Raw genomic sequence first — 17,753 nt, forward strand, 5'->3', positions numbered from 1 at the left:
TCACCCACCTTCAGCAATTACTAACAGCTGGGCAATATACCCAAGGTTTGAGGAAAGCCCAAAGAACAAGTGTAACTATTATTATGGCCAATATTATTAGCAGACAGGTAAAGATATTCAAACAAAGTTCAGCATCATTTGTAGATATACAGGCCTTCTCGATGTCTTAGGAAAGCTCTCCATCTCTGATGTCAGTGGCTTCCCATCCTCAAGAGATCGCTGATCTCTGCTGTAGGCAGAGGCAAATGTCAGAGACAGGAAGTTGTCTATTAGTGGTTAGGCACCTGACAAGGTCCCTTCCAACACTGTGGGAGAAGGCCTTTAATTAATGTCCTTTTCCGGTGGACAAAATCTCCTAGTTGGAGGTTGTGGTCTTCGAAGAGTTGGCTCCTAGGAGTACGCTGTGAAGTGAATGTCACTAATCTATCAGTCCCTACAAGCTGGTTAGTAACTTCTTGATCATAATGCAGAATTTCTCCTTTTAGTAAGCTTGGCTTATATTCCCCTTTATCTAGATGCATAGAGTGTCCTGTGACTATTTAATGAGAAAAGCTCTGCACTTACTGAAAGAAGTAGATTTCAGGTCAAAGAGCATTATATGGAGAGCTTGGCAGACGGAGATTGAAAGCTTCTGAAAACTTACCTAGTTGGGTTTTTTTAAAAGATTTTATTTATTTATTTTTAGAGAGGGAAGGGAGAGAGAAAGAGAGAGAGAGAGAGAGAGACATCATCGTGTGGTTGCTGGGGGTCATGGCCTGCAACCCAGGCATGTACCCTGACTGGGAATTGAACTTGTGACACTTTGGTTTGCAGCCCGCGCTCAATCCACTGAGCTATGCCAGCCAGGCCCTAGATGAGTTTTAACTGTACCATCTGTATGTTCCACCAACCCAGAGAACTAAGGTGAGAGGCCCCATAAACATGCTGTAGAATAGGCCAAATATGACAAGTGGGTTGCATTATCTGCCCAGTGAAATGAGTCCCTCCATCACAGTAACTCAGAAGAAATTCCCTAATTGGGAATTAATTTTTCCCAATAATAATGTACCCACCATTAAGGCTGCTGCTCTCCTGTAAGATAGTGCCTCAACCCAGTGGGGGCAAAACATACAAATCATAACTCCTATGGTCCTTGGGACCCGTGGAATGAATTTCCAGGGTTATCTTTGGGCAGCTAGAACATCTGCTATATACTTTACAAGCCACAGAAGGGGAAGGTTTTCAATAAGTCATCTTTCTAGGACCCCGATGTGTTGGCTCATGTGCATGTTAAAGTAGAGGCAACTGATTTACTGATGAGAGACATTCTGACAGGTGGGATGTGATAGCTCATTGAAGTTTTAATTTGCATTTCTCTAATGATTAGTGACATTGAACATCTTTTCATATGCCTATTGACCATCTGTATGTTGTCTTTGGAGAAGTGTTGGCAAGGATGCAGAGAAAGGGGAACCCTTTTGCACTATTAGTGGGAATGCACACTGGTGCAGCCACTGTGGAAAGCAGTGTGGGGATACCTCAAAAACATTAAACATGGAACTGCCTTATGACCCAGCAATTCCACTTCTGGGAATATATCTGAAGAAAGCTGAAACACTAATTCAAAAGAACATACATACCCTTATGTTCATTGCAACATTATTTGCAATAGCCAAGATTTGGAAGCAGCCTGAGTGTCCATCAGTAGATGAGTGGATAAAAAAGCTTTAGTACATTTACACAATGGAATAGTATTTGTCCATAAAAAGAAAGAAATCGTATCCTTTGAGATAGCATAGATGGACATGGGGAGTATTACACTAAGTGAAATAAGCCAGTCAGAGAAAGGCAAACACCATATGATTTCACTCATATATGGAATCTAATAAACAAAATGAACTAACAAACAAAATGGTAACAGCCTCATAGAGAGCAGGCTCACTGCTGTTGGCGGCGGGTGGGGGCCTGTGGCTGGGTCGGAGGGTAGAGAAATTGGGCATAAAAGAAAAAAACTCATGGACATGAACAACAGTGTGGTGGTTGCCAGAGGCAGAGGCAGAGGGGGTGGGGGAGGGTATGGGGGGCTAAATGGTGATGGATGGAAGCTTGACTTGGGGCGGTGAGCGTGCAATACAGGGTACAGATGATGTGTTGTGTGATTGTGCGCCTGGAATCTGTATAATTTTGTTAACCAGTGTCACCCCAATAGATTCAGGAAAAAGGAGGAAATACAGGTAATTGAGTCCCTGCACTGATGATAGGATTGGTTTCTGACTGGGTCCAAGCTCTATCTGTTTGCCTGGGTCAAAAGTTGCTCCTGTTTGTTGCCGTGACCTCTTTCCTTCTGCCACAGCTGTCCACTGTGACTTAGAACAGGAAGGCTCCAGATTCTGAGAGAAACTCACTCATGCTCCCCCGATGTGAAGTAAAGAGCCACTGGGGCACAATAAGAAGAATCTCTTAAACAAGATAGTTTTTTTTAAGCCCAAACCACAAAGTTATATTGCTACGTTTGACTAGATTAAAATGAAATCTTCTGTTCCACAAAAGACAGTATAAGCAAGTAAAATAAGAAGCCACAAACTGAAAAAGGATAGCTGCAAAACATATAATTTACAGAGGATTAGTGTCCAAGATATGTTTTAAAAAAATCCTACAAATCAAAAGCAAAAAGACAAAATGCCCCATTATAAATTGGCCAATGTATATGCACAGGTAATTCTTAAAAGAATTCTGAATGTTCAATAAACCTTTAAAAATAAATTTAGCTTCACTATTTATCTGGGAAATGAAAGATAGAACAACAATAAGTTACCATTTCATACCTATCAGATTAACGGAAATGAAAAAGTCTGACGTTGTTAAGAGCTGGGGAGGATGTAGAGTAATGGGGAATAAAAAGTCAAGAGAAACACTCGCAATAAATGTCCATCAACAAGAGAACAGATAAATCATGGTGTATTCATTCAATAGACTATTACGCAGCTATTAAAGTAAATGAACTAGAGTCAAATGCTTCATACGGCTTAATCTCAAAACAATATGTTAGCCCAGAAAACGACAGTTGAAGAATGCTGTATGTGGAGTAGCATCATTTATATAAAAACAGGCAAAGCCTTGTTCAGAATTACAGACACATGCAGCAAGAGTACAGAAACACGCCTGGGATGTGAAGGACCTAATTTATTAAGTGCATTACCAGTGAGGACACAAGTAGAGCGAAGAGAACAGGGAAGAGATGTGTACAGGAGCTTCCAACTTCATCTGTCATATTTTATTCTGTTAAAAAAAATCTGAAGCAAATAGGGCAAAGATTTTGTATAAAGATTTTATAAGGTAAGTCGAGGTGTCTGAAGTTGTTCTTTCTTTTCTGAATGTTGAAAGATAATGGCCCTGAGTTCAGGAACGATGTTTCCACTGGAGGGGACATCAAAGTGTAAACACAATGAAAGCATGCACTTTGTTTTAACCACTGCTCTATCCCTCCACTTACAAGAGCACCCAGAACAGAGGATGTACTCAGTAAGTATTTGCTGAATGAATGAACACCTGCCTGCAAAGGCAATGAGGCGTGTTAAAATACACCGTGTTCAAAGAACTGATCATTATAACAGCCAACTTCTTTTGACCCCTACATGCAGCAGCCACTGACTTAACTAGTTGGCCTGGATTGCTTCATTCCATCCTTGCAACCATGGTAAGGACCATTATTACCCTTACTCTACAGGTGAGGAAACACAGGTTTAGAGATTTAGGTAGCTTGCCTGAGGGCATAAGGGCTAGGATTAGAGTCCATAGTTCATAAAAAATGTCTGGGGTTTAGGCTGTAGGTAGTTGCAAAATTTGGAGCTGAGGAAATAAATAAGACAAGGAGGCACATGGAACGTATACACACACCAAAGAGAAGGGTGACCAGGAGCAGATGGGGTGGGGAGGGTGTCGATTGCCTAACAGCCTTTGAGGGGACATAGAGTGGGGAATACTGTAGTCTGTCTGAGCAGTCAGGAAAGGCTTTACCAGGAGGAGACATATGAACTTGACCTTGAAGGAGAAGTGCACCTACAAATGCCAGGAACCCAGCAATTCCTATTCCACGTGCAGTTGGTGTTTGGAAGATCCACTGCTTTGGATCTTCTGATTGTGAGAACAGAGCCTGACCGCACAGGCCGAGCGCACCCATACGTGAAGACAAACTGGTCGAAGGCAACCTTCCATTTGAGGAAGTTTGTTCTCACCATTATATACATAGAAGAAAAAGCAACTCAGAGCTCTTCTTTAGTTCTTTAGAAGTCGTGACAGCAGTCCTACAGGTAATTGCTTGCCCTTTAATAAGAGCTAACATTTGAGCATTTACTGTTTGCAGGGTGCTGGGCTGTCATCACAGGCTTTAATGCCTCTAATTCTCACAACTCTATGAGTAGGTATTCTTTATCCCTTCCCAGGGATGAGGAAGCCCAGGTTTAGAGAATTTAACTGTCTTGCCTGAAGTCCTATGCAATTAGTTAAGTGGTAGAGCTTGGATTTGAACCCACAGTTGTCAACTCTCCAGCCCTTATTTTAACCACTGCTGGCCACAAGCACAGACATTCATTGAAAGCAGCAAGAGTTTACTGCTTTCAGTTGGCAGAATAAATGAGAACGTGATCCGAGCGTAATAAACTAGAAACCAAGCTCGTCATTACATTCATGAACCCCTGCCCCATGTTAGGTATCCCATAAATGCTTGTGAAATGAGGCAGCATTTAGTTTCAGAAAATGAAAACTAACCTAGTGTCAATGACATACTACTCTTATAGCAGCTTCAGAAGTCTTTGCAGGAGCTCCCTGGGTCAATGCTCCCCATCCCCGCACCTGCACACCAACCCGTGAGCGTGCACAGACATGCACATGCACGCACGTGCGCACACACACTTAGACCTCCTGGTGAGCTTCTCTCTCAAATCTCCGCTCCACCCACCCTCCCCATGGTCCTCCTCCTGCTCCTGGGCACTCTGCCCTGACCTCGCTGTCCTGGCTCCTGTCACTGGATGCTGAGCTCCTGGAGGGAAGGCCCTGTGTTCTTTTGTCTCTTGCCCTATCATTGAGTAGGCCTACTCTGAAAATATGCACTGAATGAGTGGAGTAGGGTTACTCTCCCAAATAGCCCACAGAGACACAAATAGTGAGAAGAAAATAGGACAAGGGAAAGAGATGGAAGAGTTCTGCTTTTCCAAGAAAAAGTAGATAAAGAGAACAAGCCACACTTTCCCCAGGAAAAGTCACCATCAATTGTATCGCGTGTATTCATTTCATTAATTTATTGCACATTTGCCAGACATCTGTGTGCAGGAGCGGGTCCTGGCCTGCAACTGGCTGACTCATCTTCACCCTTCCTCAGAAACGTTGAAGAGACCCCTCTCCAACTGGGCACAAAGTCACAAGGATGAGGTAAACACAATCCACATCCCCAGGACCACACACAGGAAGGAAGGATGAAGTAAAGCAAGCAGTCACAATTTACAAATGTAAAGGCTATTCTGGGAAAAGGGACGTAGCAGGAAGTGGCAGAGAGGCGGGATATGGGGAAGAGGAGAGGGCCGAAGGGAGACGAGAAAGGAAGACAGAGATGGCCTGTCTGGATTCTCCCAGAACCACATCTAACAATATTCTGGTTATGTTTCAATTAAGTGGAAGGCTTTTTTTATTGACTCAACCAAGAACTTTCTCTCTGATTAATTTTGGAAAGAGCCGGCCGAGTTTAATCATAGCAAACATAATGACCCCAGTTACTACGGCCTGAGCAGCTAAAAGCAGAAAATAAAGACTCCAGAACAGGCTATTGTCTTGGCCCTTTCCCTCGGCTACAGGCTGGGCCCATGCCCAGGGTTCTGAGCTGTTGGGCACCAAATATGGGGGGCCGCGGGCCACCTGCAGGGCCGGCCGGGTCGGGGATGGAGGGTGGGGAGACCCACCCAGGGTGCTCGGGCACTCCAGGTCACTGTCCTGCAGGTCCTGGAGGGGCAGGCCAGCGCGCGGCCCGGGGCCGTGGCACTTCAGGGGCTCGGCTCTGCCCAGGAGGCCCGGGTGCTGTCGTAGCCACGCCAGAAACGGCTGCAGGCTACAGTCGCAGCGCCAGGGATTGTGCCCCAAAGAGACCTCCTCCAGTCGGGGCAGAGCCCCAAACACATCACCAGGCATGGTCTCCAGCTGGTTATGGTCAAGCTGGACCGCAATCAGGCTGCGGAGGTCGCGAAAGAGCGCGCGGGGCAGGGCCCGCAGCTTGTTGTGGCGCAGCGACACTTGGCGCAACTCGCCGAGCCCTCGCAGCAGGCCGTCGGGGAGAGAAGCCAGTCCATTGGAGTACAAGGCGAGCACCCGGAGGTTGCCGAGGCCGCGGAACGCGCCCCCTGGGAGCACGCTCAGACGTGGGCTCAGGGTCACCCCTAACACAGACAAGCGGCTCAAGTTGCTGAAGACCGCAGCGGGCACGGTGCGCAGCTGGGTGCCATTTAGCCATAGCTGCTGCAGGCCCTCCATCTCCCCGAAGAGCACCTCCGGGAGCTCTTCCAGCGGGTTCTCGAACAGGGTCAAGAAGGTCAAATTGTGCAAATGGAGAAAGAGCGCAGTGGGCAGGAACTCGAGCTGGTTTCTGGAAACAGTCAAACTGCTCAGGTTGTGGAGCCGGTCGAAGGCCCCTGGAGCGATGGAACGGAGGTGGTTTCTGTCGAGCCGCAGCTCCATCAGGCAGCGCAGGCTATCCAGTAGCCCCGAATCCAGAGAGATGAGCCGGTTCGAGTGGAGCAGAAGTCTCTCAAGCTTAACCTGTGCCCCAAGCAATCCCTTGGGCAGGTAATTCAAATTGTTTTCCGATAAATCCAACAATCTCAGGTTCCCCAGAGTTGTGAAGAGGCTAGCAGGAAGGAAAACGAGTTGATTGTGTTTTAAAGAGAGCTCCTGCAGGTTAACCAGTTTTTGAAACATGGTTTGGTCAATGCTCTTCAGCGCATTGTGATTCAAAAACAACTGTTCCAGCAGCACCATCTTATTCAAGAGCGCACCTGGAAGATGAGTGATCTTGTCGCGCGACAACCTCAGGGTTTTAAGTTTTATCAGGTCGTTGAAGACGCCAGGGGCGATGGCGGAAATGTTGCTGTCTGACAGTATCAGGCGCTGTAGGACCGTCATGCCCCTGAAGCTGTGATTCTGCAAGGTGCCTTGGCCCATTTGGAAAAGCAGGAGGTGCGTGAGGTTGGTGGGCAGGCCGAGGGCGGCAACGCGCGCCACGTTGCCCCCGGAGCACTGCGCGGTGTCCCGGAACAGACACTTGCAGGCGGGCGGGCAGGGGAAGGGCTGGGCGCGCAGGAGCGCGAGCACCGCGCACGGCAGTGAGAGGACCGCGCACAGCAGGGTGCTCCTCGGCATGTCTGAAACCTGGGGACAACACACAAGGGCAAACGTTCATGTTCGAGCTTGTAACCCTGGGAATTTAATTTTGCAGAGGCATGATTCCTTCGCCAGTATTATCACTGACTCAGAATGTGATCCAGATACAACTAACTCATCCGCTCTCCTTAGATGTGCAGATTTTCCTGGGTGGTGAGTGAAAAGACATTCATTCATTCTCCACTATGAGGCCTCATTCCTTTGTTTCACTGATTTTCCACTCTCAGTACAAAGCATTGAAATTAAAGCGTTTTCAGGCTATTAGAAAGCTTAAAAAACTTTTAAAATATTTACATAGATTTTGTAAAAAATAATTTACATTGTGTAAATTATCTTTACATTGTGTTTCTTTACATAGAGAAAACTCATTAAATAATCATTTTCACATCGAAGCTCCAGACATCACAGAGCAGGGCCATTATAAAATAGGTCTGCTCGTGACTTTATACCTTGCCCCGGGGTGGCTATAACCCAGTCACGGCGGGAGCAGCAAAGTTTGTTAACAACGGTAACCGCCTGATTTCTTTGATCACCACGGTGCTGCTCTATCGCAATTCTAACTACTCTACTAAAACAACGAGCGCCCCCCTCTGGTAGTGAACACCCTCGGCGACCCTGAAAAAAAAGCAGTTAATACTACTTGCCACTTTAAAATGCCATGCATTGTGCCCAGCACTTTATTTGAATCCATTTACTTAACCCTTACCTAACCCCGTGTAGATACTATTATTATCCTCCAAGAATGAAGGAAGTCCAGTAATTTAACTAGGGGTCACAGAACTAGAATTGAGAGTAGTATATCTGACTGAGCCATAATTGAGAAGCTATCATTTCCAAGATGTTTAAAAACTAACGCTCATGGCCCTGGCCGGTGTGGCTCAGTTGGCTGGAGCATCATCCCACAAAGGAAAGGTTGCCGGTTTGATTCTTGGTCAAGGCACATACCTCGGCTGCAGTTCGATCTCTGGCCTGGGCACCTACGATCCCTAGATCCCTATGGGAGGCACCCAATCTACACTTCCTTCTCTCATCAATGTTCCTCTCCCCCCTCCTCTGTCTCTTAAAGCAATGAAATAAAGAATTTCCTCAGGTGAGCATAAAAAAATAATACTCTTGACACTCAATTATCTGTGAAATATACAGTCATACTAACTGCCAAAACAATGTTCACCAGGTATAATTTTACACAAATCATTTCTTCTAGCTAAATTTTATTGCGTAAGCACACAGACTAGCCAAGCCCTCTAGTTGCCCGTATTTCCTTTTTAAAATATTTGGCCTTACCTGAAATGCTGCTGCACCCCAAAGCAACTGAAAGGCTTAGGGCCTCGCCTGTGATGTAGCACTTTCCAAAGGAAAAGGGCGGTACCCTTGCATCCTCAGGATAAAGACTTTGGCAGAGTAACAGTCATGGAAAGGGCCCTATCTGAGGGCCTATTCTGGTTCTTAATGACACATGTCTTCAAACTGAAGACATCATACACAACCTAGGTCCTACTGTCAAAGCTGAATGATGAGAGCAGGAGGGAGAGAAGTTTCTCCATAAAAGGCACAATGTAACTCCGTGCTGCTAGCTGGACAAGCCTAGTGACACAGCTGGGTCCCAGTAGCAACCACACCCCTAGATGGGCCACACTTCCTTGGGGCTTCCTTTTCATGCCACATCGCCCCAGTTCTCTAATCCAGTGCCCCAACCCCTTGGGTGAATAAGGTTAAGACCATTCCCAAAGGCTCCACTCCATTTCTTTCTTTTTAGGAATAACAGGGCTGAAAACATGGTCAGATATGTCCAGCTGTGCAGCACCGGTTGGGCTGAAGGGTGTTCACACATTCCAGTGAACTCAAGGATGTCAAACTGCCTCCCGAAGCCGCCGGCAGTGCACGACAGTCTCCATGCTTCACAGCTCTGCCCACACTTAGAAATGATTTTTTAATTTCATTTTTGCAATTAATATGAAAGGACTATCAATGTGGTTTTAATTTTGCATTTCCTTAATAATGACCTTGAGCATCTTTCCATATTTTAAGGGCCACTTCTTCATCCTCTGAGAAATTTTTCTTTTGCCTGTTTGTCTTTGTGCAAAGTATGCTTGCTTATGTCTTTAAAAAAAACTGAATTAGAGGCTTCTTTACATATTTTGGATACTAATCCTTCATTGGTTATAGGTGTTACAAGTACCTTCTAACTAGTTCGTGGTTTGCCTTTTCACCATTTTTATGAGGTCTTTTGACGTATGTCTTATTATAGTCCAAGTTATCAATCTTTTAAAATTTGTCATTTTGTGCCTATTAAAATAAGTCCCCCTTTCTTCTGAAATCAGAAATATACTTCCCTATAATGCCTTTATTTTTATAGCTTTGCCCTTTGCTTTTAGGTCTTGAATGCATCTAGAGTTGATTTTGTGTATGATGTGAGCTGAGTCCCATTTTATTTTTCTTCCACTAGGATAACCAGCTGTCCTAGCCCTAGTTCCATAAACCCCTAGCCCCTCAGAGCTGCAGTGTTGGTGCCAGCATCTCATGAGTGTGGGCCTGCTTCCTGGCTATTTGATAATCCCTGTGCCAGTACCACATTGAAATGACCTTTTAATGTTTAAAGATGGAGAATTAGTGTTTTGTAAAGTGTGAGGAATAGACATTTTCACACTCCATTGGTGGGCATATAAATTGGGGCAAACTTTTCGGAGGAAAATTTAGTAGCATCAACCAAATTTAAAAAATATATATATATATATATATATATATATATATATATATATATCTTCTTTGTCCACCAGTTCCACTGATTTAAAAATATACCCTGTGGATACATACATGCTCATTAAGATATGTGCACAAAGACATTCATCGTGGGACTGTACAACAGAAAGAGAAACACAAACCTAAATGACCATCAACAGGGATCAGGCTGTTTACAACATTGTACGTGCATGCGATGGGATGCCTTGCAGACTTTACGTAAAGCTGAGCTCCAAGAGCAGACATAACTTTCTAAGATACACCAAATGACAGAAAACAAGGGCAGCAGAGCATATACAGTGGAATTCCACTTGTGCAGCATTTTTCAAAACGTATTTACATGGGAATATATACATATTTTTTCTGGAATGATATACCCAAGAAACCTTAATAATCACCTTTTGGGGAAGATACCTGGGGACAGGTGGACTTCCCTACATACCTTTCTCTGAGGTTTAAATTTCTATTAAACATGCTTATATCACTAATGTATTTTTATAAATTGTAATGCAAAAATAGTGATTCGGAAGGGAAAATGGCATTATTGAAGGAAAAAGAAACATAAAAGTATTAAAGCATACTGGGAAGTCAGTGCTTAAATTGTGAAAGAATAAACATTAACCCCTGGAGTTGCTGAGTGGAGTGGTATGGAGGGGTTTAAATTTTTACCCTGGTTGAGAAAGAACTCTTCGATCCATGACATCTGCAGTAGAAAAAGGCAATCAGCCTTTGACTTAGCCAATGTAGTGAAAGCTCAGTGAATGCTGAACAGACTGAAATTAACTCCTAAGTCATGAAGTCCTAAACCACAGGGAAAGGAACTGCCGCTGCCAGGTATGGCAGGACGTCGTCCAGCTTTAACCAAGGGAGGGGACTCCAGAGCCCAGAACAGATACCCTGGTGACCCCGTGAGTCAGTCGTGCGCAGGCACGCCAAGTGAAAGGCCCCGTGCCCGTGAAAATGCCAGGGAGCAAGTGTAGTAAGCTAGATTGGGAAGTACTGTGGAATAATCAGAGTAAACCTTGGAGCCAGATTCTGCTGAAACTTCTTTAGCCTACTTCTCCAGGAAGACCTCCAATCTGGATCGCCTCCAAGTTTTGTTTTTTGAAGAGAGAAGGACATCCAAACTGCCCAGGGGAAAACTGGGAAGAGATGTTGCAGATGATGGAGGAACACTGTGAGTTCATCCACCAAAGGAATAAGGTATTAAGCATTATTTTGAGAAATGAAGTTAACAGCTCTAGTGTTCAAGTCTTTGGGACTGGGATCTATGAACCAGGACAGAAATCTGCTGTCCTGAACAGCTTCTGTGTGAGTCACAGAACCCTGGCCTATGGGATGTGGCCATTCAAGAGCAGGTATCTGCCTCTATGTCATACTTTTCTTCCTCCATAAGGGAGACTCAGAGGCCAGGGCACAGCAGGAATCTCTCTGCAGAGTAACCACAACCCCACCTATGAACAGAGACAGTCTCAAACTCCTAGAACTCCTGTCCTTCCCTGCAATGTACAAACACTCAGATGGCGGCGATTGGCAGTGCTGTAGTGGGGAAGAGGAAGGACAGAAAGAACTGTGCTCACACCAGCAGGCTGTGGGGACATGACCACCTGCCATAAAAGCCATAGTGCATGGAAGAACTTGGGCTCAAACAAGGCCTTCACACCACCCAGATCCATCACGCACAGCCAGCCACACAGCTGACAGCAGAGGATGCAGGTCTTCTGCAGACCCAGCCGTACCAGCGAACACCTACGCAAGCACGAAGGCCCAACACACATCTGCCTTGTCTGAGACCTCTATGACCAGCAGTTAGCTCCACAGCTTCCTTCTCCTTGGAGGGCTCTTTTTTGCACCCGTGGATGCCACTTCACATCAAACTTACCATGTCTTACATGATATTAGCTTTTGGTTTGGTCTTATAATTAATTCTCCATTTCCCTCAGAGCTCCTGACACTTAATATTTGGCTCTCCATTGTAACTGACTGATAGAGTTCCACAGATAGTCACAAGCATAAAGTTATGTGGAATGTTCTATTTATTTCCTTTAAAAACCCAAAGCTTAAAAAAAAAAAAAAAAAAGGAAATGAGAAAGTATTAAGTAGGAAAATAAATCCAGAGAGGGAAATATTCATGTAACTAAAAACCAAACAAATGTATAAAGACACAGAAAAAGAGAAATGCCATTTCATTCATTTACATTTTTATTTTGAATAGCTTCAATCAAAAAAGATGTCATAAGGTTATTTACAGTGCTGAATGTACAATTATGAATGTATGTCTTTTTGACATCAGGGTACCATTCTTGAGCAGCAATACAATTTTAAAAATATAAAGATGCGGTATCATTTCTGATATAAAGTTTCTTAAAAAAATTCCAAAGTCTTAGGGAATTAACAAATCATAATAGGAAGTTAACTACTTATTAATTTAATGTGCACATAATTACCAAATTTTAATACATTAAAAATATGTGTAAATACCCAGACTGTACAAAAATTAACATCCCATAGTTTGCTAAAAGTTCCCAACCATCTCCCACCATAAATATACAAAAACCTATTTTCAGATGTCAAAATTACATGCAAGAAATCTTAGAATGTTTTCTGAAGCTTGAATTTTGCTCTTCTCTGAATATTGAATGTATAGCCATTTTGGAAGCAGAATATATAAACACTGCTATTTTACCATGCATTTGAAACTGTGCAGTATTTTCATAAACAGGGAAAACAAAATAAATACAGTAAAAACTGCAACAGTTTTGTTTAAATGCACGTGCAATTTGGAAAGCTTTTGAATACAAGGACTATAAAACTAATATAAAAAGTATATATTTTGTTGTCGGCTTAGCCATTTTTTTTCAAGCATTATTTGCAGCATTGCTTTATAGCAGTTGGTGCTGGAAGATACAAAACATAGTTACCACTATTTATATTTGAGGGAGAAAAAAAAACTTCAAACAACCCTGAGGGAGACACACATTAAAAATCTTGTTATTTATTTAAAAAGTTAAAAAGTTACATATCATTATTTAACAATTACTTTCCTGGACATTTCTATCCTTAAGTATGTGCATAAATAAAATTTAAATCAGCAATACTCATTAATCTTAATACACCAAAATAATATATATACAGATTTTAAAATTTAGGTCTGTATACACTCAAATAATTTAATGTGGAATTCAGAATCAAAATTACTATGTAATGGTGACCTACAGAGAGAGGACTCTATCTATGGCACTGAGTAGGACCCACACCTATATTCACAGACACTCTTCAAACAGTACTCTGGAAGCCATCAATTACAACTTGAACAATCACTTAGTCTACACGTTCAAATCTAATTTCCTACAAATGCTTTTCCACCTACCTAAAAACCTTATTTCTTTTAAAACAACATGGACAGATAAGATATAAAACCCTTATAAAATCTAAGTGTTAAAAAAAGGGAGGGTGTAAAAATATAGCTCTTTATGATCATGCTCTTAAAGATGTTAAATACAATCTGATAATTGGGTTTTTAAGCTGCTACTTAGCAATTACCTTAATTATATGCATCAGCATTTAAATCAAAGAGTTAGATTTACAATTTGGAGATATCACTGAAGAACACTTGCACATGTTGAAAACGAATGTGGAAATTATAAAACAATCAAAAGAGTAAGTAACTATAGAAAACAGTGCTAATTCACAGCTCAAGAGGTCTAAGATGCATAGCTTCATAGAATCATCCATGGAACAATTGTCCTTATCATCTAATGTATGTTCATATCGTTATTATATTTTCTGATGGAAAACTGTGATTGCATTTCTGTAAGAATCATCAGTGGCAATAGCAATAACGGTGATCCTGAGTGTAACTTACATTTTTCTATAGTTACCAAACATCACTCATGTCACTGCACCTTAAAAAAAGAGAACCATTTTGATTTTACAGTTCTGGGTAACGTTTGATAAATTGGTAAGTACAGATCAGGAAAATGATCAGCTGGAAGTGGAAAGCACATGCATGCAACTGGGTAAGGAAGAACATACACTAATGCCAGAGTTTTAGCAGTTTAGTGTCCATTTTACAGCAGTGCCAGTCTCCTTGTGTGTCGTAACTGTGGGCTTTGTCAACTGCTGGATCTTACCAACAAAGGCCTTCTTAAAGTTACTTTCACTTTGTTTAGAATTTAAACATTAACCAGGCAAAACAGAAAGGCGCAAATATTATCCACATTTCTTTTGGTTCAAGAAATGTCTAATCTTGAACTTTGTTTCCATTTTTATTTTCTCCCAGAAACAACCACAACCAAAATATGCTCATTTATAAAATTCAAATCCAAGAAAAGGTAAACTTGACTTCTGGCGCCACCTAATGGCATAAAACAAACTCTCACCAAGTTCATACTGTTTTGAAAAAATAGCAGTCATTAAAACCACTCATTTGTAAGCCTTAGTATTGACAGACATACATCAAATCCTAAAAATTTTAGAAGGCAAAAATCTAACCCAATAAAACTAAAACAAAAAAAAAAAACAAAAAACAAACAAACCCCTAACTCCCTATTATCCAATGGCTTTAAGTAATTTAAAAAGCAGAAAATAAGACATTTAAAACAATAGAAAACCTGACAGAACAGGTATGAAGAAATATTAGACAGATAGATCCACATCTACTGCCAAAAGAAATAATCTTTTTTCCTAGTGAAAAAGGTTTTACAACATTTAACTGAAGCAAATTATACTACTGACACTGGACAACACAAGATGCACTTAATAATTTTGAGGGACATCTCAAGAAGGCAGTGAAGCACCTTGCTGATTAGAAAAATAAAACCCAGGCAATTTGTATGGAAAATATAAAACCATAAGTGGAAATCACCTGAGTTGTTCTATAAGCAACACCATAAAACTCACTCTTAAGTCAAAGGAATCTGGTGTTATGTACATACAGAATTCTTTGGAAGAAATATTGGAATCAAATGAAAACAGGTTTTTTTATCTATTTCACTAGAGGCTAACATCCATTTTATTTCTCCATCACAAACTTAGGGCCTGTATATAAATGAGGACATTTTCTAAGAGGGGTTGTGAAAATAAATTTAAAGGAAAAAACTAAGTCTCAAAAGCTAATGTCTAAAACCTTACCAAATACCAACTTTCTTCTTATACCTCATACAAAGAATATCATTGAGGGTAACAATCAAGAAAATTGTGGAGATATATATATATATATATATATATATTTTACACAAAGTTACTGAATGAAGAAAGAAGACTTCAGATCGATCATTAACTGGCAGGCCAATCTTATTTTTGTTTTCAAAGCTCTCAAATCAGCTACTGTATCAGAAGGAACATTAACTGAAATGATGCCATTCTGACACACAGGATCAGAAAGTCCTAAAATTACATTCTGTTCAGTACTGCTACTAGCACACCACCGGGACTGATGCACTGCTATGTTATGGTGATGATTTGACATGATCCATTTTCCTTAACTAAAGCTTTAGCTTCTGTTGTTGTTTGAGGTTTAGGTGGCCATTCCGGATCAACCAAGAGCTCCTGAGCCAGGTACATGTACTTTGCTTTTGGTATCTTCTTCCTACAGTCCAGGACCCAGGACAAGCAGCACTTCCCCCAATGGTCCACTGCCTCCTAAGGAAATAAGGACAAAAGAATACCCTGGTAGGTTAAAGGCTGCTTGTTTTTAATGAGTTTGTTAAAGCACAGTACATCAACTCACACACACAAATTAGGGGGAATGACTTCTGAGCACAACAAATGGAAAAAATCCATGTAAAAAAGTCAGCTTTCAATTATTTAGGAACATTTTTTAAGGTCAGATTTTTTTTTAGTTATCAATGTAATTTCCTTTTTTTAGTTTTATATACCTATCCTCCTCTTGTGTATGGATACATTTAAAAATAACGAAGATATGGATAACACAAAACACCTAATGCATTAAGAGTAATGTTGAACTATTCAGAAAGAAAGTATTTTTAATATTTAACATGGAAGCCTTCATATTCTATCCCAAACTATCCTTTGTACTATTATTTAGCTACCTGATTATTTTCGAAAGAAATAGTGTAAAGTTATCATTGTTACTGTTACCTTTCAGAGCATGAAACATTATGAAAATATTATCAGGTCAAATTTAGAAGTCAGATCATGTTTAATGTCAATCACTTCTTTTAAAATCACATTCTCATGAATATAAAAATAATTTTATTTTATAATGATGGCTTCCCTTGGTGTTCCACCTTTGGAAAGAGGTACATAAAAAGCTATAAAGCAAATACTATTTCTTAGTATTATTTCATTATACACAGCTCTGCTGTCACTGAAATCCTTCTAATCAATCCTGATGTTTTTTATGATTGTGATCTTAGATAAATAACTCTTGAAGAACAAGAAAGCAGAGTCCCTTGCTCTTATACAGAAATATAAATTCATTAGAGGCCTTCAGAATTTACCTTAATTGAAATTTGTGATAAAGAAATGAAATAAAACTAAACAATTCTAAAGTACAGTCTGTTTTTAATTATTTTGGCTGTTGCTTCTTCAAAGCAAAATTTACACCCCAGGTCATTTTATTTTGCCATGAACATATAACCCAGGTCACAACTAGGTCTCACCTCAACCAAAGTAACCTCGCACAATGGGAGCATACCAAAACTGAGATGAGTGTTCTAATGATAACATTCACAATGTCTTCACGAGCAAGAAAGGCAGATTTGCTGTAACATATATATTCAGAACTGTGTTTCTAAATTTGCCAGTGGAGAACTGCAAAATAGTTTAGAATGAAACCCCTTCCATATTTGGACTTGGCGGGCCTTCTCACTTGACTGAGACAACCGCCAGGAACCTACCACTCTTTCCCTCTCCAAAACTGGTGTGGGCATGCGGCAGCACTGAGATCATAATAAATAATAACTACATGCTTTTAAAGATCTGTTTGCTTTGTCAACATAACATAATAATCTGCACTGCTACCAAGAAGTTAGAGGCAAAAACTGTGGTCACAAGAAAGGTATACTTCAAAATTCTGCAGGGAAAAGGGAGGTACAGATTTTAAGATTAGTCATCTACCTGAAAAAAGAGTTATTACCATCACCATAAAAGGAGACCATAAGAAAATATTTTGCATTAAGATACACAAGAGACTAAATACAGGATTCTTCAGGTGACCCAAATAATAATTCCTTTCCAGTGCAGGCACATACAGAAGAAACCTTAACATTTACTCCGAGGTAATGGCTCACTACTTGGACCTATCTTTTTCCCCAAGGTGTTTAAGGTCTTCAATTTTATTGCAGAAAAGATCATTGTTCCTAAATCAATCTGAAAGCCGTCATTTTTTATTTTATGGCATGTAGCATTGTTAAAGGACCACGCAAAAGGTTAATGGTGAATGCTGACTTTATGAAAGAGCAGAAACAGAGAGGCTGCAAGGCAATGCAGAGCAGGCTGCGTTACGGGATGTCACAGCCAGGTGTGTGCAAATGGAACACACACACACACACACACACACACCTCTCTAAGTCTACTGTTCCCTGCCTGTGGAGAGTGAGGCAAGCAATAAAATTAAAACTAATTTCACTGCAAACAGAATCACAATT

The 17,753-nt window shown here is 41.3% G+C and overlaps 2 protein-coding genes across 6 annotated transcripts in view; both read right to left on the bottom strand.

Annotated features, from left to right (window-relative positions):
• Positions 1-4,867: 4,867 nt before the first annotated feature.
• On the bottom strand, positions 4,868-7,680 carry GP5 (glycoprotein V platelet). The gene has a single exon (XM_028534655.2). The coding sequence runs from the start codon at positions 7,378-7,380 to the stop codon at positions 5,668-5,670; it is 1,713 nt and encodes a 570-aa protein (XP_028390456.1). The 5' UTR covers positions 7,381-7,680; the 3' UTR covers positions 4,868-5,667.
• A 4,639-nt stretch (positions 7,681-12,319) lies between these two features.
• ATP13A3 (ATPase 13A3) overlaps positions 12,320-17,753 on the bottom strand; it is an 86,921-nt gene continuing 81,487 nt past the window's right edge. For 3 of the 5 annotated variants that reach the window (XM_036017858.1, XM_036017859.1, XM_036017857.1), the window contains one exon: positions 15,586-15,783. In XM_036017858.1, the coding sequence (XP_035873751.1) occupies positions 15,586-15,783 (198 nt within the window). Of the gene's footprint in view, positions 15,784-17,753 lie in introns of all 5 variants that reach the window. The other 2 variants (XM_036017860.1, XM_028505159.2) reach the window with 1 other exon arrangement.

The sequence above is a fragment of the Phyllostomus discolor genome, chromosome 2 (assembly GCF_004126475.2).
Source record: "Phyllostomus discolor isolate MPI-MPIP mPhyDis1 chromosome 2, mPhyDis1.pri.v3, whole genome shotgun sequence".
Taxonomy (NCBI): Eukaryota; Metazoa; Chordata; class Mammalia; order Chiroptera; family Phyllostomidae; genus Phyllostomus; species Phyllostomus discolor.